At 38.0% G+C, this 21,825-nt stretch overlaps 1 protein-coding gene across 2 annotated transcripts in view; it reads left to right on the top strand.

The window, feature by feature from the left end:
• EPB41L4A (erythrocyte membrane protein band 4.1 like 4A) overlaps positions 1 to 21,825 on the top strand; it is a 324,982-nt gene that overhangs the window by 189,809 nt on the left and 113,348 nt on the right. For both annotated transcript variants that reach the window (XM_066274043.1, XM_066274044.1), the window contains 4 exons: positions 553 to 650; positions 2,306 to 2,426; positions 19,120 to 19,207; positions 21,385 to 21,473. In XM_066274043.1, the coding sequence (XP_066130140.1) occupies positions 553 to 650; positions 2,306 to 2,426; positions 19,120 to 19,207; positions 21,385 to 21,473 (396 nt within the window). The remainder of the gene's footprint in view (positions 1 to 552; positions 651 to 2,305; positions 2,427 to 19,119; positions 19,208 to 21,384; positions 21,474 to 21,825) is intronic.

Raw genomic sequence — 21,825 nt, 5'->3', positions numbered from 1 at the left:
AAGCTGCAGATAATGGGCAGGGTTTTAATAACTGGAGTGTTGATGGAATTGCACTGTGATAACCTTTTATCCAGTGTGATAGACCCTGTAGTGGATAATGCCTGTCAGCTAGGTTGGGTCCCTGTGATTTGTTCCTCCTGTTATGAGCATGTCATCATAGTAGTGGCAGTGGCAGTAATGAGCATGGAAAGAATAGCTTATATGTAACCTCCACAGCAGCCTTAGGAGGTGTAGATACTTCCCAGTCCAAGTTTTACTAGTGAGGAGACTGGCTGTTAGAGAGGTCAAGGCCACAGGCTGCGGAGTTCTGGGGCTGGGATGCCGTCCAGCCAGTCTGACTGGAGAGCTGTCACTGTCTAGCCACCACCCTGTGTTGCCTCTGTGGAGGGTACTTAGTGTGTTTACTCAACAGCCCCCTTCCTACAGAAAAAAGCAGACAGCACTTTATTTTCAGTAATGATGGTTGCTTTTTACCCTGATTCTCAGGCTCTGAAACTTCAGGTCTGGGGTGTATAAGATATCATTAATCTCTCTTTTCCATTTCTCTTTTAGATATCAGTTTTTCTTGCAGGTGAAGCAAGACGTCCTTCAGGGCCGGCTGCCCTGCCCCGTGAGCACCGCTGCTCAGCTGGGAGCCTATGCCGTCCAGGGTAGGTTCATCCAAGCACATGTGTTTCACATAGTTTGGGGGGAAAATTAGAATTTTTCTTTTTCTTTTTTCTTTTTTTTCACAGGGACAGAGAGAGAGAGTCAGAGAGAGGGATAGATAGGGACAGACAGACAGGAATGGAGAGAGAGATGAGAAGCATCAATCATCAGTTTCTTGTTGCGACACCTTAGTTGTTCATTGATTGCTTTCACATATGTGTCTTGACGGGGGTGGGGGGGGTGGGTGAGGCTGGGGCAGTGGCACAGCATGGTCCTTGCCTGTGTGGCACTTGCAGATCAGAAACAGCCTAGAAAAAATATCCTAGGAATAATGTCACATAGGTGAACCAGGTTGGGCTTAGAAGGTATGAATAATGTCGGGAGGAGAATATTTTATATGCATAATATAGTGAGCTTTCTGATTTCATTTTTCTTCTTTGTATAAACTGTAATGGGATGATAGGCAGCACTGTATTGTTTTTGTGACCATTATTTGGGGCAAATACATTCTGAATTACATGCTCTATTTCTTGGTGTCATTGTCTGAGACATCATGGTTGCTACTCACTTCTAGTATTTCCAATATTTGTACTCTAAATTCTGATTACAATACTTATAGTTCATATAAACTGTTAAGAATAATTGAAACTAAATAATTGTAACCTTTCAGAAAGCAAGCATACAGGACTTATGTTTTTAAGATAAGATTTACTTATACCAATCATGCTATGTATGCTCATCAGAGTTGCCCTTCCTCCCTTCCTTCCTTCCTTCCTTCCTTCCTTCCTTCCTTCCTTCCTTCCTTCCTTCCTTCCTTCCTTCCTTCCTTCCTTCCTTCCTTCACACATGCTACAGCCAGGATCCACCGGGCAACCCCTATCGGGGGCTGATGTTCTGCCTATCTGGAGTTGCTGCTCCGTTGCTCAGCAACTAAGCTATTTAAGTGCCTGAGGCAAGGCCATGGAGTCATCCTCAGCCCCAGGGCCAACTTGCTCATTTGAGGGGAAAAGAGAGAGAGAGAAAGAGAGAGAGAGAGAGAGAAAATTGGGAGGGGGAAGGGTAGAGAAGCAGATGGTCGCTTCTTCAGTGTGCCCTGACTGGAAATTGAACCCGGGACCCATGCTCTACCGCTGAGCCAACCAGCCAGGGTCAGAGTTGCTTTTTAATAAAATTATTTATATATATGTGAACTTATTAATAAGGTATTTGAAGAAAATGTGTAAGTATTATAGGAATATAAGGGGTCCTCAGGTTATGACAGTCTCGACATACGACATTTTGAGTTCACTCTCATAAAAACTTTAAAAAATTGAGACATGAGTGTTTCAGTTTATGCTGTTAGCATCATCACCCATTTGGACTACATGGACAAACTAGTTTGGTTGCATGGAGCAGAAGAATACTTAGTGATGCAGCATATGAGTGAGAAAGTTGGAGTCCCCCAGTACGCTTACTTACACCATTTTGGACTGTTAAAAGCACAATTGTTCTGTTTGTATTAGGCTATGGTATGTTTCGCCTTACACCAAAATTCGGGTTATGTCACTGTTGTAGGAATGGAACTGTGTCATAACCCGAGGACCCCCTCTACTTGTATTCCTGTACAAGGGGATATTTTCCTAAAGTGAAAAATATTACAATTTTTTTTCTTTTTTAGCTGAACTTGGAGATTACGACCCATATAAGCATACTGCAGGCTATGTGTCAGAATACCGGTTTGTTCCTGATCAGAAAGAAGAACTTGAAGAAGCCATAGAGAGAATTCATAAAACTCTAATGTAAGAATCACATTGAATTAACTGTAATTAACATGCTGTACATTAGATCCCCAGATTGTTGTCTTGTAACTAGAAGTTTATACTCTTTGATCAACATCTCCCTCATATTCTCCATCTTGAAAACCAGCCCCTGGTAACCACTATTCCAGTCTCTGTTTCTATGAAGTTGGCTTTTTTAGATTTTATGTACAAGTGAAACAGTGTTTGCTTTCCTCTGACTTATTCCACTTAGCACAGTGCACTCAAGGTCTGTCTATCCAGATACCTGAAAGTAGCTAAGGGAGTACATCTTAAATGTTCTCACCACAGAGAAGAAATGGTAATTATGTGAAAACATGGAGATACTAGCTGAGCTGTGGTGGTAATCATTTTGCAATATATAAATGAATCAAACAAATACATTGAACACCTTATACTTACATAATATTATGTCAATTATATCTCAGTAAAGCTGGCAGAAATAACATTTTCTGTTATATCAACCACCATCCTTTGCTATTAGCAGTTTTAAGAAAAGATTCTAGAATGAAATTCTTCATCTTTACCTGAAATATTCTAGCATTCCTTTTCTTTTTCAAGTTTTAACTGTTTATAACACTGAAAAACTCATAGAAAATCCAGTTTTATAAAATATAAAGGAGAGAGTAAATTTCAGTATCTAAATGTTAAGATATTTTTGGTTAATGGCCTTTCAGACCTCCTTCTATACATAATTTCCCATAGAAAAAAATTATGTATAGATTTATGTATGATTTTACATAAATGGATTCAAGTCATTCTGTATATACTGTATTTTGTGGTCTTCTACTTTTTCAGTCACTGGTACATTGTGAAATTTATTTTTTTAACTATAAATGTATTTCATAGCCACAGAAGTCTTAATGTATTCTGGATTTGCTATGTCATAACTATGTAGATTCTTCACAAATTATAAGCAAAGTCCTGTTGAGTCTATAACAGTGAGTCTGAAAATTGTGATGACACCGGAGTGGAGCCTCGGAGGGTGTTATCATCACATCACTTCTTAGAATATACCTGAGCCCCTAGTAGGATTTTCAGTTAATGGCTTGCAGCATTGAAGTTGTAATTTAATTTTAGTTAATTTGGTTAACTCCTCTATACTGATTAACTTTGCTTTATTGCCTCTTATGTACCATTTCCTCTTAAATTTGCTTGGTTTTAGATCTTTTATAGTTGAGGAAGTATAGACTTAATCTGGTCAACAAAAAATGTTTCCCTAAAGGATCTGTTTCAGTGAGTAGCAGCAGAAGTCAGTTGCTGGACTGCAGTCAGAGAATGTGGGCTCTCCCTCTTGCATTTGCATGCATCAAAGAGCTACTGGGGCTGGAGGACAGTCACTCTTGATTAGGGTATGTGTAACTTTAACAGCGTGATTCAGCTCTCCAGCTGATTAGAGAGCCCTTCCTTTTTTTTTTTTAAACACTTTTTTAAAGTTTAATTAATTGTGTTTACATAGATTCTAGGGTCACCCCTAATGCCTCCCCCTTCCTCCCTATTCCCCTCAATATCTCCCCTGCTCCCCTCCCTACATCGCCTTCCCCTCTTCCCTTCAGGTTTATCCCATCCTATCATCCCCTTTCCCTCTGTCTGCTTTCCCTCTGGTCCCTTTGATCCCTCCTCTGTCTCAATTCCGTTCCTCAGTTCTCATTATTCCTTGGATTCCTCAAATGAGTGCGGTCATATGATATTTTTCTTTCTCTGCCTGGCTTATTTCACACAACATAATAGTTTCCAGGTCCCTCCATATTGTTGCAAAAGGTAATATTTCCTTCTTTTTCATAGCCTGATAGTATTCCATTGTATATATGTACCAAAGCTTTTTAATCCACTCGTCCACTGACGGACACTTGGGCTGTTTCCAGATCTGTGCTATTGTGAACAATGCTGCTATAAACATGGGGGTGCATTCTTTTTTTCATTCGGTGATATGGTGTCCTTGGGATATATTCCTATAAGTGGGATGGCTGGGTCAAAGGGCAGATCCATTTCTAATTTTTTGAGGAATCTCCATACTGTTTTACACAGTGGCTTCACCAGTCTGCATTCCCACCAGCAGTGTAGGAGGGTTCCCCTTTCTCCACATCCTCGCCAGCACCTATCGTGTAATGTTTTGTCAATGAGCACCATTCTGACTGGTGTGAGGTGGTATCTCATTGTGGTTTTAATTTGCATTTCTCTAATGATTAATGATGTTGAACATTTTTTCATTTGTCTATTTGCCATCTGTATGTCCTCTTTGGAGAAGTGTCTATTCATTTCTTGTGCCCATTTTTTTATTGGATTGTTTGTCTTCCTGGTGTTGAGTTTAACAAGTTCTTTATAAATTATTAATCCCTTATCAGATGTATTGTCGAATATGTTATCCCATTGTGTGGTTTGTCTTTTTATTCTGTTTATATTGTCTTTAGCTGTGCAAAAAGCTTTGTAGTTTGATATAGTCCCATTTATTTATCCTGTCTTTTATTTCATTAGCCAGTGGAGATAATTCAGCACAGATATTGCTGCGATAGATGTCGGAGAGCTTACTGCCTAAGTTTTCTTCTAGGATACTTATGGTTTCACGATTTACATTTAAGTCCTTTATCCATTCTGAGTTTACTTTTGTGCATGGTGTAAGTTGGTGGTCTAGTTTTATTTTTTTGCAGGTAGCTGTCCAATTTTCCCAACACCATTTGTTAAAGAGACTGTCTTTATTCCACTGTATGCTCTTACCTCCTTTGTCAAATATCAGTTGTCCATAAAGATGTGGGTTTATTTCTGGGTTCTCTGTTCTGTTCCATTGATCTATCAATATATGTCTGTTCTTATGCCAGTACCAAGCTGTTTTCAGTACAATGGCCTTGTAGTTTAACTTGATATCAGGAAGTGTGATACCTCCCACTTTATTCTTCCTTTTCAACATTGCTGAGGCTATTCGTGTTCTCTTTTGGTTCCATATAAATTTTTGGAATATGTGTTCTATATCTTTGAAGTATGTCATTGGTATTTTAATTGGTATTGCATTGAATTTATAAATTGCTTTGGGTAATATAGACATTTTAATTATGTTTATTCTTCCTAACCATAAGCAGGTATATGCTTCCACTTGTTTGTGTCTTTCTTGATTTCTTTTATCAATGTTTTATAATTTTCTGAGTACAAGTCTTTAACCTCCTTGGTTAAATGTACTCCTAGGTACTTTATTTTTTTTGTTACAATAGTGAAGGGGGTTGTTTCCTTAATTTCTCTTTCTGACAGTTCATTGTTCATGTATAAAAATGCCTCTGATTTCTGTGTATTAATTTTATATCCTGCCACCTTGCTGAATTCGTTTATTAGGTCCAGTAGTTTTTTGACTGAGACTTTAGGGTTTTCTATATACAATATCATATCATCTGCAAATAATGATAGTTTTACTTCTTCTTTTCCAGTTTGGATGCCTTTTATTTCTTTTTCTTGTCTGATTGCTGTAGCTAGGACTTCCAGTACTATATTGAATAAGAGTGGTGAAAGGGGGCACCCCTGCCTTGTTCCTGATCTTAAGGGGATTGCTTTTAATTTTTGCCCATTGAGTATGATGTTGGCTGTGGGTTTGTCATAGATGGCCTTTATCATGTTGAGGTATGTTCCCTGTATTCCCACTTTGCTAAGAGTTTTGATCATAAATGGGTGTTCGATTTTATCAAATGCTTTTTCTGCACCTATTGAAATTATCATGTGGTTTTTCTCCTTCCTTTTGTTTATGTGGTGAATCACATTAATTGATTTACGAATGTTGTACCATCCTTGCCTCCCCAAAATAAATCCCATTTGATTGTGATGTATGATTTTTTTCATGTATTGCTGGATCAGGTTTGCTAATATTTTGTTGAGGATTTTAGCATCTAAATTTATCAGGGATATTGGCCTATGATTTTCTTACTTTGTGTTGTCTTTGCCTGGTTTTGGAATCAGAATTTTGCTCACCTCATAAAAGGAACTTGGAAGTGTTCCTTCCTCCTGAATTTTTAGAAATAGCTTGAGAAAGATAGGAGTTACTTCTTTGAATGTTTGGTAGAATTCACCAGTGAAGCCATCGGGTCCAGGAGTTTTATTTTTTGGGAGCTTTTGGTAACTGTTTCGATCTCTCTTTTTTTTTAAAAACTATCATACAATATTACAACTAGAATACTGGCTCTTCAATTCAAAGGTTTTGTTCAGAGCTTCCTAGTTTTGCTTGTATTCATTTGTGTGTATTTGTGTGTGTGTTTACTTCTAGACAGTTTTATTGCATGTGTAGGTGTGTATTCACCACCACAGTCAGATGGTGAGCAATTTTTTTTTCTTTACAGAGACAGAGAGAGAGTCAGAGAGAGGGATAGATAGGGGCAGCTAGACAGGAACAGGGAGAGAGATGAGAAGCATCAATTATCAGTTTTTCGTTGAAACACCTTAGTTGTTCATTGATTGCTTTCTCATATGTGCCTTGACCCCAAGCCTTCAGCAGACTGAGTAACCCCTTGCTGGAGCCAGCGACCTTGGGTCAAAGCTGGTGAGCTTTGCTCAAACCAGATGAGCCCGCGCTCAAGCTGGCGACCTCAGGGTCTGGAACCTGGGTCCTCCACATCCCAGTCCAACGCTCTATCCATTGCGCCACTGCCTGGTCAGGCTGTTTTGATCTCTTTTGTTGTAATTGGTCTGTTTAGGTTTTCTGATTCTTCCAGATTGATTTTTGGAAGATGATATATTTCAAGGAATTTGTCCATTTCACCTAGGTTGTTTAATTTTTTGGCATACAGTTCTTCATAGTATTTTCTTACAATATTTTGTATTTCTATTGTGTCGGTTCTTATTTCTCCACTCTCATTTCTAATTTTATTTATTTGAGTCCTCTCTCTTCTTTTCTTGGTGAGTCTTGTTAAAGGTTTATCGATCTTGTTACCCTTTCAAAGAACCAGCTCTTGGTTTCTTTGATCCTCCATATTGTTTCTTTAGCTTCTATGTCATTTATTTCCACTCTGATCTTTATTATTTCCTTCCTTCTACTACCTCTGGGCCTTACTTGCTGTTATTTTTCTAGTTATTTTAGATGAAGGGTTAGGTTGTTTATTTGAGATTTTTCAAGCTTCTTAAGGAATGCCTGTAGTGCTATGAACTTCTCTCTCAGGACTGCTTTTGCTGTGTCCCATAAATTTTGAGTTGTTGTTTGCTCATTATCATTTGTTTCTAGGAATTTTTTTATTTCTTCTTTGATTTCATTGTTAACCCATTTGTTATTTAATAACATGCTATTTAGTTTCCAAGTGTTTGAGTATTTTTCAGTTTTTCTGTTGTGGTTGATTTCTAGTTTCATGCCATTGTAATCAGAGAAAATGCTTGATATGATTTCAATCTTCTTAAATTTGTCGAGACTGCTTTTGTGTCCTAACATGTGGTCTCTCTTAGAGAATGTACCATGAGCACTTGAAAAGAATTTATATTCTGCTGCCTTATGGTGAAAGGTTCTAAAGATATCTAATAAATCAAGTTAATCTAGTGTGTCCCTTAAGTCTGCTGTTTCTATGTTAATTTTCTTTCTTGAGGATCTATCTAGTGATGTTAGTGGGTATTGAAATCTCCTACTATTAGAGTATTGCCGTTGATCTCATCGTTTATATCCATCAAAGTCTGCTTTATATATTTAGGTGCTCCTATATTAGGTGCATAGATATTTATGATGGTTATATCTTCCTGTTGGATTGCTCCCTTTATCATTATGTAGTGACTTTCTTTATCTCTTACTGTAGTCTTTGTTTTAAAGTCCATTTTGTCTGATATAAGTATTGCTACCCCAGCTTTTTTTTCATTTCTAGTTGCATGAAATATTTTTTCCATCCTTTTACCTTCAGTCTATGTGCATCTTTTGTTTTAAGGTGTGTCTCTTGTAGACAGCATATGTACGAGCTCTGTTTTCTTATCCAAGCAGCTACCCTATGTCTTTTGATTGGAGCATTTAATCCATTTACATTTAAGGTTATTATTGATATGTAGTTGTTTATTGCCATTTTATTTTTTAAAGCTGTATTCCCCTTTTGGCATATTCTTTTCCCACTTTGATCTGTTTACAACAGGCCCCTTAACATTTTCTGCAGCATTGGTTTGGTTGTAATGAATTCCTTGAGTTTTTTTTTGTCTGGGAACCTTTTTATTTCTCCTTCAATTTTAAATGATAGCCTTGCTGGATAAAGTAGTCTTGTTTGTAGGTTCTTGTTCTGCATTACTTTGAATATTTCTTGCCATTCCCTTCTGGCCTCAAGTGTTCTGTTGAGAAGTCGGATGTCATCCTTATGGGGGCTCCTTTGTAGGTGATAGCCTTCTTTTCTCTAGTAGCTTTTAATATTTTCTCTTTATTGCTTAGCTTTGATATTTTAATTATGATGTATCTTGGTGTAGGTCTTTTTGGGTTTTTCTTTAATGGAGTTCTCTATGCTTCTTGAACTTGTGAGACCCTTCCTTACATCAATTTAGGGAAATTTTCAGCTATTATTTGATTGAATAAAGTTTCTATCCCTTGTTCTTTCTCTTCTTCTTCAGGAACCTATGTTGCAGATGTTATTTCTCTTCATGTTGTCACAGAGCTCTCTCAGAGTTTCCTCAGACATTTTGAGTCTCTTTTCTTTTTTCTGCTCTGCTTTCATGCCTTTGTTCATCTTGTCCTCCAACTCGCTGATTCGATCCTCAGCTTCATCCATCCTGCTTTTAATTCCTTCCATTGTGGTCTTAATTTCTGATATTGTATTTGTCATCTCCGACTGATTCTGTTTTAATATTTCAATGTGCTTTTTTATACTTGCTAACTCTTTATTTAGGTGTTCAAATTGACCATCCTTTGTTGTTGTAAAATCCCTAAGCATCCTAACAATCATTATTCTAAACTCTGTATCCAGCAGTTTGGTTATTTCCATATCACTCAGTTCCTTTTCTGGAGATTTCTCTTGTGGTTTTATTTGGATTACACTTCTCTGTCTTCTCATTATGTCTGTGTGTTTGGGTGTGTTGTTTGTAGGGCTGGTTGAGTCTAGGTTTGGTGTTGTCTGCCTCCAGTTTTCAGTTGTGTTATTTCTAGGCCCGAGAGCCCTTCCTTTTAGGGTTTTGCTGGTGTGGGTGCTAAGAGAATGCTGTTTATAACTTATCAAGGGCTGTGTTTGGTGTATTCTGAGAATACTTATTCTACCTGGAGTTTCAAAGTACAATTTCATTTTGAAATTATCAAGGAGATTTGGGTGAAGGGCCTTATATGTTTTGTGCGATGGTGTTGACAGTGCGACTGTGATTTCTAAAAGAATACAGCTTGATCAAGGTTTGGTAGGTGTACTGAGTCCAATTTGCAATGAACAGTCTTCATAGATTTTAAAAGTATGTTTATTACAGGGTTTCCAGTTACCATGACTGAAATATAAGAGTGCATCAAGGAAGGATTTCTAAATTTAAAAAAATTCACAACTCCTTTTGTTAGCTATTAAATCTCTCTGTCTCTCTCTTTCTCATCCCCATTACTCCCATCCATGGAGATTTCTGGCAGATGCTAACTCTCATTAGCAATGAATGCTATTTTCTCTATATTATCACCAATAAAGATTTTTATGAAGATTTCTATCCTTTGTATTAAGACAATAACAAGTAGTTTTGCAATTTCTAAATAGTAACTGGTGTATTTTCACACTGCTGTGCTTGGTGCCAATGAGCCCCCTGCTGGGTGGTGGGACCCTGTTCTTGTCTCCTGCCCTCCTCTCTCTCATTTCTCTTCCTCCTGATGAAGAGCAGATGGGGCATGAGGACAGTCACTTTTTATTAGGGTATGCTTTTTTAATTTGAGTGCTATATTCTTCATTTTTTTTAATTTTTAAATTTTATTAATAAAATCAACTTTAGCAGGGTGACATTGATCTATAAGAGTATATAAGTTTCTGGTAAATATTTCTGTACCTTTTGAACTGTTGGTTTTCCATCACCTTATTTTGTCCCTCTTTACATCCTTCCCCCCACATCCTTCCCCATCTCCCTCCCTCACATACCCTTCTCCCTGGTAATCACTTCACTTTTATCTATGTCCATGAATCTCAGTTTTATAGCCCATCTATGTGTGAAATCATTCAGTTCTTAGCTTTTTCTGACTTACTTGTTTTATATAATGTGGTCAAGGTTCATCCATGTTGTAAATATTACTGTCATCATTTCTTATGGCTGAGTATTACTCTATTGTATGTGTGTGTGTGTGTGTGTGTGTGTGTGTATGTGTGTACACATATTCTTTATCCAATCCTTTGTCAAAGAACACTTTGGTTTTTTCCATTTAGCCACTGTGAATAATGTTGCAGTGAACATGGGGGTGCATGTGTCTTTATGTACCAATGTTTTTGAATTTTGGGGTAGATACCCAGTAGGGGGACTGCTGGGTCATATGGTAGTTTTAGTCTTAATTTTTTGAGGAACCACCATACTTTCTTTTATAATGGTGTACTAATTTACATTCCCACCAGCAGTGAACGAGTGTTCCTTTTTCTCTACAGCCTCTCCAACACTTGCTATTACCTGTCTTCTTGACAATAGCTACTGATTGGCTGGTTTAAATGGCCATGCAAAGGAGGAAGGGAGAGGTAGGGATAGCATTAACTTCATGAAACTGGATTAAGGGGTTTGGGGAAATTCCCGTTAAATAAAAGAACATGAGGTAAACAAGGTGTTTTTCCTTCCCTTGGAAGGATTCAAGCTTCTTGTTGCACTTAATCACTTGTCTGTGGCATTTCTCAGAGCTCTGTGTACTAGTGTGGCTCTACCAGGCCAGCATGGAGATATCTCTTCTTCCTCTCTTCCTTTGTCCTGTCTTTATTGTCTTTTCTTCCTTTTCTCTCACTCTCTTTTCTAGCCCCTTTCTCCTGGTAATGGCAGAGGTATGCATAGATTAAATTGCAAGGATAGAGTATACCCAGTAGTGGGATTGCTGGGTCATATGGTAATTCTATTCTTAATTTTTTGAGGAACCACCATACTTTCTTCCATAATGGTTGTACTAATTATGTACTGGCAGTGAATGAGGATTCCGTTTTCTCCACAGTCTCTCCAGCACTTGTTATTACCTGTTTTGTTGATAATAGCTAATCTAACAAGTGTGAGGTGCTATCTCATTGTAGTTTTGATTTGCATTTCTTGACTAGCTAGTGAAGATGAACACTTTTTCATATATCTGTGTGGCATTTGTCTGTCTTCTTGGGAGATGTGTCTGTTCAGATCCTCTCCCATTTTTAATTGGATTGTTCGCTTGTTTGTTGAGGAGTTTTATGAATTCTTTTTATATTTTGGACATTAACCCCTTATCAGAGCTGTTGTTTGCAAATATCATCTCCCATTTAGTTGGCTGCCTATTTGTTTTGTTGTCAGTTTCTTTTGCTGTGCAGAAGCTTTTGAGTTTGCTATAGTCCCATTCATTTATTTTTGCCTTTACTTTTCTTGCCTTTGGGGTCAAATTCATAACTTGTTCTCTATGGCCAAGGTCCATGAGCTTAGTACCTATGTTTTCTTCTATGTAATTTATTGTTTCAGATCTTATATTTAGGTCTTTGATCAATTTAGAATTAAATTTTGTGCAGGGGGACAAACTGAAGTCAAGTTTCATTCTTTTGCATATGGCTTTCTAATTTTCCCAGCACCATTTATTGAGGAGGTTATCATTTCTTCGTTGTGTGTTTTTGGCTCTTTTGTTGAATATTATTTGCCCATATATATGTGGTTTTATTTCTGGGATCTTGGTTCTGTTCCATTGGTCTGTATGTCTGTTTTTCTGCCAATTCCATGCTGTTTTGATTATTGTGGCTCTATAGTGTAATTTAAATCAGGTAGTGTGATACCTCTGGCTTCATTCTTTTTTCCTCAGGATTGCTTTGGCTATTCAAGGGTTTTTATGGTTCCATACAAACTGGGTATGTTTATGTTCTATTTTTTTTTAAAAAATGGTATTGCAATTTTGATGGCAATTGCATTAAATTTGTATATTGCTTTGAGTAATATAGCCATTTTAACTATGTTGATTCTTCCAAACCATGAACATGGAATATTTTTCCATTTCATTGTCTTTTTCAATTTCTTTCAATAATGTTTTGTAGTTTTCAGTGTATAGGTCCTTCACATCCTTTGTTAAATTTATTCCTAAGAATTTTATGCAATTATAAATGAAATTATTTTTTTAAGTTCATTTTTTTTTTTTTGTATTTTTCTGAAGCTGGAAACGGGGAGAGACAGTCAGACAGACTCCCGCATGCGCCCGACCGGGATCCACCCGGCATGCCCACCAGGTGCAGCGCTCTGCCCCTCCGGGGCGTCGCTCTGCCGCAACCAGAGCCACTCTAGCGCCTGGGGCAGAGGCCAAGGAGCCATCCCCAGCGCCCGGGCCATCTTTGCTCCAGTGGAGCCTTGGCTGCGGGAGGGGAAGAGAGAGACAGAGAGGAGGGGTGGGGTGAGGGTGGAGAAGCAAATGGGTGCTTCTCCTATGTGCCCTAGCCGGGAATTGAACCTGGGTCCCCCGCACGCCAGGCCAACGCTCTACCGCTGAGCCAACTGGCCAGGGCCTAAGTTCATTTTTTGATGTTTCATTGTTGGTGTATAGGAGAGCAGTGTACTTTTGTATATTGATTTTGTGTCCTGTTACTTTACTGTATTAGTTTATTTCTAATAGTTTTTTGGTGGAGTCTTCGGGGTTTTCTATATATAGGATCATGTCATCTGCAAAAAGCGATACCTTTACTTCTTTTTTCTCATGGATGGCTTTTATTTCTTTTTCTTGCCAGATCGCTCTGGGTAGAACTTCCAGAATTATGTGGAATAAGAGCAGAGAGAGTGTTCCTGATATTAGAGGAAAAGCCTTCATTTTTTCACCATTTTGTATATTAGCTGATGGTTTGTCATATATGACCTTTATTATGTTGAGGTTCTTCCTTTCTAATCAGATTTTATTGAGTTTTTAAACATAAAGGGATGTGGTATCTTATTGAATGCCTTTTCTGCATCTGTTGATAGGATCATATGTTTTTGTTCTTTGTTTTGTTGATGTGGTGTATTATGTTGATCGATTTCCATATGTTGAACCATCCTTGTGCTCCCAGAATGAATCCCTCTTGATTGTGATGTATTATTTTTTTAGTGTGTTGTATTCAATTCACTAGTATTTTGTTTAGGATTTTTGCATCTGTATCCATTAGAGATATTGGTCTGTAGTTTTCTTTTTTGTGTTGTACCTGCCAGTTTTTGGTATGAGGGTTATGTTGGTCTTATAAAATATGTTGGGGAGTATTGTTTCTTCTTCTGTTTTTTGGAAGACTTTGAGAAGGATAGGTATCAAATCTTTGAGTGTTTGTTAGAATTCACTAGTATAGCCATCTGGTCCTGGACTTTTGTTTCTGGGGAGGTTTTTGATCCTTCCTTCCTTCCTTTCCTTCCTTCCTCCCTCCCTCCCTCCCTCCCTCCCTCCCTCCCTCCCTCCCTCCCTCCCTCCCTCCCTCCCTCCCTCCTTCTCTCCCTCCCTTTCTTCCTTCTTTCATTTTAGTGAGAGGAGGGGAGGCAGAGACAGACTTCTGCATGTGCCCCAACCAAGATCCACTTGCAAGCCCACTAGGGGTGATGCTCTGCCCATCTGGGACCCTTGCTCTTTTGCAACTGTAGTCTTTTTGTTTGTTTGTTTTGTAGCACACTGATCCATCAGTGCCCCAGGCCAGCTTGAGGTCATGGAACTGTGTCCTCAGTGTCCCGGGCCAGCTTGTTCCTATCGAGCCATGGCTGAAAGAGGGGAGGACAAGAGAGAGAGAGAGAGAGAGAGAGAGAGAGAGAGAGAGAGAAGCAAAAAGGGGAGGGGTGGATAATTAGATGAGTGCTTCTTCTGTGTGCCCTGACAGGGAATTGAACCTGGGACATCCACCCTGGGCCAGTGCTCTACCACTGAGCCAATTGGCCAGGGCCTTGATAGTTGTTTCTATTTCCTTCCTGCTTATAGGTCTATTTATGTTTTTTTCTTCTTTGTGATTAAGTCTAGGAAGATTGTATAGTTCTAGGAATTTATCAATTTTCTCTAGGTTGTTGAATTTGGTGTCATATAATCTTTCATAATATTCTACTATGATACTTTGTCTATCTATGATATCTGTGGTAGTTTCTCTTCTTTCTTTTCAGATTTTGTTTATGTGAGTCCTTCCTCTTTTTTTCTTAGTGGGTCTAGCCAGTGGTTTGTCGATTTTATTGATCTTTTCAAAAAACCAGCTCTTGGTTGTAGTAATTTTTTCTATAGTTTTTTTTGTTCTTTATTTTATTTAGTTCTACTCTAATTTTGACTATTTCCTTTCTTCTGCTGGCTTTCTGTTGCCTTTGTTCTTTTTTTTTTTTTTGCCTTTGTTCTTTTTTCTTGTTCCTTAAGGTGTGATATTAGGTTGTTTACTTGGGATCTCTCTTGTTTCTTGATATAAGCCTGTAATGATATAAACTTCCCTCTTATTACTGCTGTCGCTACATCCCAGGAATTTTGATAAGTCATGTTGTCATTTCCATTTGTCTGTATATATGTTTTGATCTCTGCTTTTATTTCTTTTTTGACTCAGTCGTTTTTTCAAAGTATGTTGTTTAATTTCCACATTTTTGTGGGTTTCTTTACTTCCTTTTTACAGTTTAATTCTAATTTCAAAGCCCTATGATCATAAAATATGCTTGGTATAATTTTAGTCTTCCTGAATATGTTGATGTTAGTTTTGTGGCCCAACCTATGGTCTATCTTTGAGAATGTTCCAGGCACAACAAAGAAGAATGTATAACCTGACGTTTTGGGATGAAATGTCTATTATGTCCATTTGGTTCAGATTGTCATTTAAAACCAATATTCCTTTACTGACTTTCTGTTTGGATAATCTATCTAAAGCCATCAATGGTGTGTTGAACTCTCCGAGTATGATCGTGTTTCTGTCTGCTTCTATTTTTTAGATCAGTTAGTAGATGTTTTATATATTTTGGTGCTCCCTGGTTTGGTGCATATACATTAAGAAGTGTTACGTCTTCTTGATACAATGTCTCATTTATCATTATGAAATGTCCATCTTTTTCTCTGGTTACTTTTGTTGTCTCGAAGTCATCTTTGTCAGATATGAGTATGGCTACACCAGCTTTTCTTTGGATATTATTTGCTTGGAGAATCGTTTTCCAACCTTTGACTTTGAATGTGCTTTTGTCCTTGCAGCTTAGGTGTGTTTCTTGAAGACAGCATATGGTTGGGTTTTGCTTTTTGATCCAATCTGCTACTCTGTGTGTCTTTATTGGTGAGTTTAGTCCATTTACATTTAGAGTAATTATTGACACTTGAGGATTTCTTAGAGCTACTTTATGTTTTATTTTCTGGTAGCTCAGTGTTTTGTTTGATTCTTCTTTTTTTTCTGTCAGTTGTTTTTATTTGGTGGTATTTCATACTTCTTTCCTCTGTTTCTTCTTTTTTTAAGCTGTTTTAGTAGTGGCTTATTCATGGCTGGTTACCATTAGGTTATTGAGAGAAGAATGTTCCTACGTACTAGAGTCCTGTGTCTTATGAGTCCTTCTGCACTCCATCCTCCTTTGCTACTGCAGATCCAGATCTTTATTCTCTCCTCTTTTATGTTATTGTTGTCACAGATTATCTTTGTTTTTATTGTGATCTTGTTGGAGCTTTTACTTTTAGTTTTGATTTGTTTTGTTCTTTGTGTCTGATCAAATAACTGCCTTGAGTGTTTCCTCCAGTGGGGGTTTTCTGGTGATAAATTCCCTCAGATTCTGTATGTCTGTAAATTTTTTTATTTCTCCTTCATATTTGAAGGATAACTTTGATAGAGATAGTATTCTTGGCTGGTAATTTCCCTCTTTCAGTATTTTCAATGTTTGGGCCCACTCTCTTCTGGCTTATAGAGTTTCTGCTGAGAAGTTTGATGATAATCTACTGGGCTTTCCTTTATATGTTATGGTCTTCTTTTCTCTAGCTTCCTTGAGGATTCTTTCTTTGTCATTGATTTTTGACAATTTTATTATGATTGTGCCTTGGAGTAGGTCTGTTAGGGTTGCGGAAACTAGGTGTTGGGTTTGCTTCTTGGATTCGTAGGTTTAACTCTTTTTATTGTTTGGGAAATTCTCATCAATTATTTGTTTGAATAGATTCTCCCTTCCCTTCTCTCTCTCTTACTCTTCTGTGATTACCCATTATTCTTATATTGCTCTTTCTGATGGAGTCAGGCAATTCTTGTAGAGCCTTCTCAGTATTTGTAGTTCATGAGTCTCTCTCCTCTTCTCTCTGTAGCATCTCTAGTTGCCTGTCTTCGATGTCACTGATTCTTTCCTCTATCTGGCTTGTTCTATTAGCTAAACTTGCTACCTCCATGTTCAGTTCATGTACTGAGTTCTTCATTTCTGTTTTTAAAATTTCAGTCTCCTTGGTGAGGTATTTGTTTCGTTATTAATTTGTTTTCTGAGCTCATTAAGTTGCCTATTGGTGTCTTCTTGCATCGCACTGAGTATTTTCAGAACTTCAATTTTGAATTTTCTATCATTTAACTCCAAGGTTTCCATGTGATTGAGATTTTTTTCTGGAGATTTTTATTTTCTTTCTGAACTACATCTCTGTCTTGTGTAGCCATGGTATTTGATTTCTTTTTCTTTGATGGCATTTGAGAGTGATATTGTTAAGAATCCTGACAATGCCTGACCAGGCGGTGGTGCAGTGGGTAGAGTGTCAGACTGGGATGCGGAGGACCCAGGTTCGAGACCCTGAGGTTGCCAGCTTGAGCGCGGGCTCATTTGGTTTGAGCAAGGCTCACCAGCTTGGACCCAAGGTCACTGGCTCGAGCAAAGGTTTACTGGATCTGCTGTAACCACATGGTCAAAACACATATGAGAAAGCAATCAATAAACAACTAAGGTGTCGCAATAAAAAACTAATGATTGATGCTTCTCATCTCTCTCCATTCCTATCTGTCTATCCCTATCTATCCCTCTCTGACTCTCTGTCTCTGGAAAAAAAAAAAAGACAAAAAACAGCTAAAAAATAAAAAATTAAAATAAGTAAATATAATAAAAATATAAACATTTAAAAAATTATGACAAGAAAAAGAACTACAGGAAAAATATAAAAAAAATCAAAACCAAAACACCCACCAAAAATAAAGATTAAAAATATAAAAATGAAAATGAAATTCAAAAGATAAAAAGAGCCTGACCAGACAATGGCGCAGTGGATAGAGCATCAGACTGGGATGCTGAGGACCCAGGTTCGAGACCCTGAGGTTGCCAGCTTGAGTGCAGGCTCATCTGGCTTGTTCAAGGCTCACCGGCTTGAGCCCAGGGTCGCTGGCTTGAGCAAGGGGTCACTCTATCTGCTATAGCCCCCTGGTCAGGGCACATATGAGAGATCAATCAATGAACAACTAAGGAACCGCAATGAAGAATTGATGTTTCTCATCTCTCTCCCTTCCTGTGTCTGTCCCTATCTGTTCCTCTCTCTGACTCTCTCTGTCTATGCCACAAAAAAAAAAAAAAAAGAAAGAAAGAAAGAAAGAAAAAAGAATAAGAAAGAGTAAGAAAAAAAGAAAGAAAAAAAGGAAATACAAATTTTGGCTTTGAGAAGTTTCTTCCAGTAGGTGTCACTGTATTATAGCTTTTTGTTCTGTGAAGTTCCTGGGCTGTCCTCTGCTAAGATGTTGCTGCTGCAGTGATGTAGGTGGGCTTCAGTAGTGTTGGTAGATGGGGTGTGTTGTGAGGGCTTTACGGCTTCAGGTTTCTGGCTTTACAGCTCTATCAATGGCGATCTCATTCTTCTGGGCACTTCTCCCCATGTTTCTTTAAACCTAGGGACCAGATGTGGAGCACCTCTGTTCTTCAGGGGAGAGAGTGGCTCTGTAGAGCTAGCTGTGGGGTTTGTCTCTGCCACTATTGGTATCACAAGGTGAGGGAGGTGGAATCTAGGAGGCTGGGGGCTGCACTTTAGCTTTCTCTGTCTCTGCCATGACCTCGCACTCTGGCTTCTTTGGTTTATTTTCCCCTCTGCCCTTTTATCTCACTGCTCCTCCCAGCAGAGGAGACCCAGTCACTCTGTGTTTCCCTTTCCGTATCCCTCAGAGAAAATCCAGACAGCCTGAGCTTCCCTCCTCTCCATAGTCCAGCAGAGAAAAACAAAACAAAACCCAGTAACTCTCCTCTCCAAAGCCCACTGCAAATGAGTTTTATCTTCTGCTCCCTTTCCACTCTGCCCCACCTGTAAGCCATTCTGGATCTTTCAGGTGCGCCTGCAAGTCCAGCTGGTTCCTTTGCTGATTATAGTTTTCAATTTGTTGAAATTTCAGGGGAAGAGATCAGGAGCATCTCTCATGCAGCCATTACTCTGACATCATCTGCTTATATTCTTAATAATCTCTTTAGGGCTTTGTAAAATGGAGGATTTTTCATATATGCTAGGACACTGGGATTTGCTATAATGAGCAAAAGTAGATTTAGTAATTGAAATTAACTTGGTGCAAGCATTACTTCCATTTATAAAATATTATGATCAAGAAGGCAAGGAGCTTCTTGAAATACAAGATGTAACGTTTGCGTTAGGACAGAGATTTACTTATATAGTGAAGATGGTTTGCATTCCCTGTAAGTGTAGTGGTTATCAGCCAAGTAAGGCTCTTTGTTTTTATGCTCGGTTTAGGGGTCAGTCTCCTTCTGAAGCAGAATTGAATTACTTGAGGACGGCAAGATCCCTGGAGATGTATGGCGTTGACCTCCATCCAGTCTATGTGAGTAACATTTAATTAACAAAAAATATTTTAATCTGATGACATTTTTTTCTTAAAGTGTCACTGAAACTCCCAAAGGCAGGCTGCTGTCCTGCTGTTTAGTGAGCAGATGATGCTTCTTCTTCTGTGTTTTTCAAACACAAAGAATCTCTTGTGTGGATTAAACCCTAATGAGTTTTTCATAAAAGTCTGTGATTATATTTCCATGTGTAGAAAACAATTAACTGGGCTTGAAAACACAATCTGGATAACAGCTCCAAAGGGCTTAGCTAAACGTCAAAACAATTTAAAATTGGTCTATAATTGATTGCATTAGGCAGAAAACAAGAGGGTTTTCCAAGAATAGATTTTATGGCTTAAAAACATGCATAAACTCACTTGCCAGGTAAGGTAGGTTTTAGGCAACAGTATAGGTGCAACTCTTTGTGCATCTTTGTTGCATCTGCAGGGTCCGTCAATATTATGGTTATTGTTTATTACAGTTCTTGCCACTGCATTATTAGAAATATTTTTGCAGATTTCCTTCAGTTGCTGATGAAAACTTGCTGAATATAGTAATTGAGCAATTATACTGAATCTGTGTTAATGTTCTGGATCTGGGTCTTTACCTTTGAGCTACTTCTCTCAGGTTACCAATTGATTATTCTATTCCAGGGAGAGTTAAATGTCATTGCTTTTCATTTTGTGAGTTTAGTTAGCAATAGTCAAATTGATTATTTGAGAAAATGAGCCAGATACCTTTTACACAAAATGAAATGCGAAAGATCATATATATATATATATCTGAGTGTTGTCAACTGGATTCAGGAACTCAATTTTTAAGGAACCCTAATAAAACTTATTGTAATGTAAAGAACTCCTTCACGCATTCATTTTGTGATACGTCTTTTGCTTATCGGAGTTTGTGAAGAGTTAAATGCATCCCTGGGTATACCATTAATATGGCAATAAAAGTCACATATTTGGGTAGTAGTAGTTCCCTGATATATTAGATTTTAGTCTCATTAGATCATTAAAATCTCTATTCTACTCTCCTTTAAAAACACTTCTGAATCTCATGAGATAGTTATCTTTTTTCCTTCTAGCCACATTAATTATGATAGGTTTTCAGTTTTATTTTTTTTAAGAAAATATATTTTATAGGAAATATATATAGAAAGTCTTCTGTAAAATACTCATGCCTTTGTGGTATGTTTATCCCAAGTCAACAAAACACTTTTTGTGGGTGGTCAGAATTTATGGTAAATGAACTGGATTCATTAGAATCATCCATACTTTCTTTAAGACTGAGTTTTTAGAAGTGAAAGTGGGCAACAATTGGTATTCTTTCAAAACTTATTCATTGACTTATGTTCCTTGGGAATATGACTTTGGAATCTGTTATTTGACCTTAGAGTAGAAATAAGATGAACATAAATAGACAATCTACAACTTTTTCATTTCAGAATTCTGTTTTCTTAATTGAGATTTACCATCAATTAAGTATCTGAAAATTAGGGGCCTCAAGTCTTTATCAGAAGAGATTGTATTTTAAAATTTTGAGCAGTCTTAAAGTCACAAATGAGAGCAGGAGGGAGCATGATAGCGATCTCAGAAAATCTAAGTATATGCTTTAGGTGACTGCCTGAACTTTCTGGCAAGGTCTCATGATTGCTCACTTCAGACAGTAAGCTCAGTGAGCCTTTGGAAGGGACCCTTCTAGAAGCTGGTGGTTCTTACACCTTGGCTACACAGGAGAATCACTTGAGGCACTTGTGTGTTTTTGATACCTGGGCCCCTTCATTACAGATTCTGGTTCAACTGGTTTGGTAATACCCAGGCATCAGCATTTTTAACTGTATGGACAATTGCCATTAGAGTGCAGCCAGGGTTGAGGACCACTGTAGACACAACAGGGGGTGAGTCAATCAGTGGCCTGATTAGTTGTCCAGGTTATTTTAATGAACTGAGGTTATAAGTCTCAATGTACTAGAAAATAATTTTTTTTAAACTTTAAAAAAAAAAAAGAGCAGCAAGTCAACTACCATCATAGCTTAGCTAGCTTTCTAAGCTGCTCCCTTTCAAAACCTAGATCCAATGATAATCTGGCAAATTTTGTTTAAATGGCCAATTACAGTTTGACAAAGTGGATTTAATTGAATAAATTTATATTTACAGGCCTATGTTTGTTTTTGCAGGGAGAAAACAAATCAGAGTACTTTTTAGGATTAACTCCAGTTGGTGTTGTTGTCTATAAGAATAAAAAACAAGTAGGAAAATATTTCTGGTAAGTATAAACTGTGGGCAAAGTGGGTGTTAGAGTTATACACATTTGTGTGTTTGGGTGTGTGGGACTTGTGCGTCAATAAAAGGGTTGGGGAAAGGAAACAGGTGCATTTCTGGTGGTTGATAAATATTAGTGAAATTGGGTATAAGGTTTCTCCTAGGACACATCAGCACATATTTTCTCTGTAAATTTCGGGTACTGTGACTCTGGACTCTTGTCTGTGGAAGCTGTATGTATGTAGTAGGATCTCCTACTGTTCTCACAGGTGCTGGTGGGCTGAGTCCTCCCTTGAAGTGGGGAAGGGTCGCCGAGGGATTAACGACTCTGCTCCGTGTCTGGGAGAGCAGTGCTG

Source organism: Saccopteryx bilineata, chromosome 4 (assembly GCF_036850765.1).
Source record: "Saccopteryx bilineata isolate mSacBil1 chromosome 4, mSacBil1_pri_phased_curated, whole genome shotgun sequence".
Taxonomy (NCBI): Eukaryota; Metazoa; Chordata; class Mammalia; order Chiroptera; family Emballonuridae; genus Saccopteryx; species Saccopteryx bilineata.
Note: the sequence above shows the minus strand (reverse complement) of the source record. Positions and strands in the feature narration are given on the sequence as shown.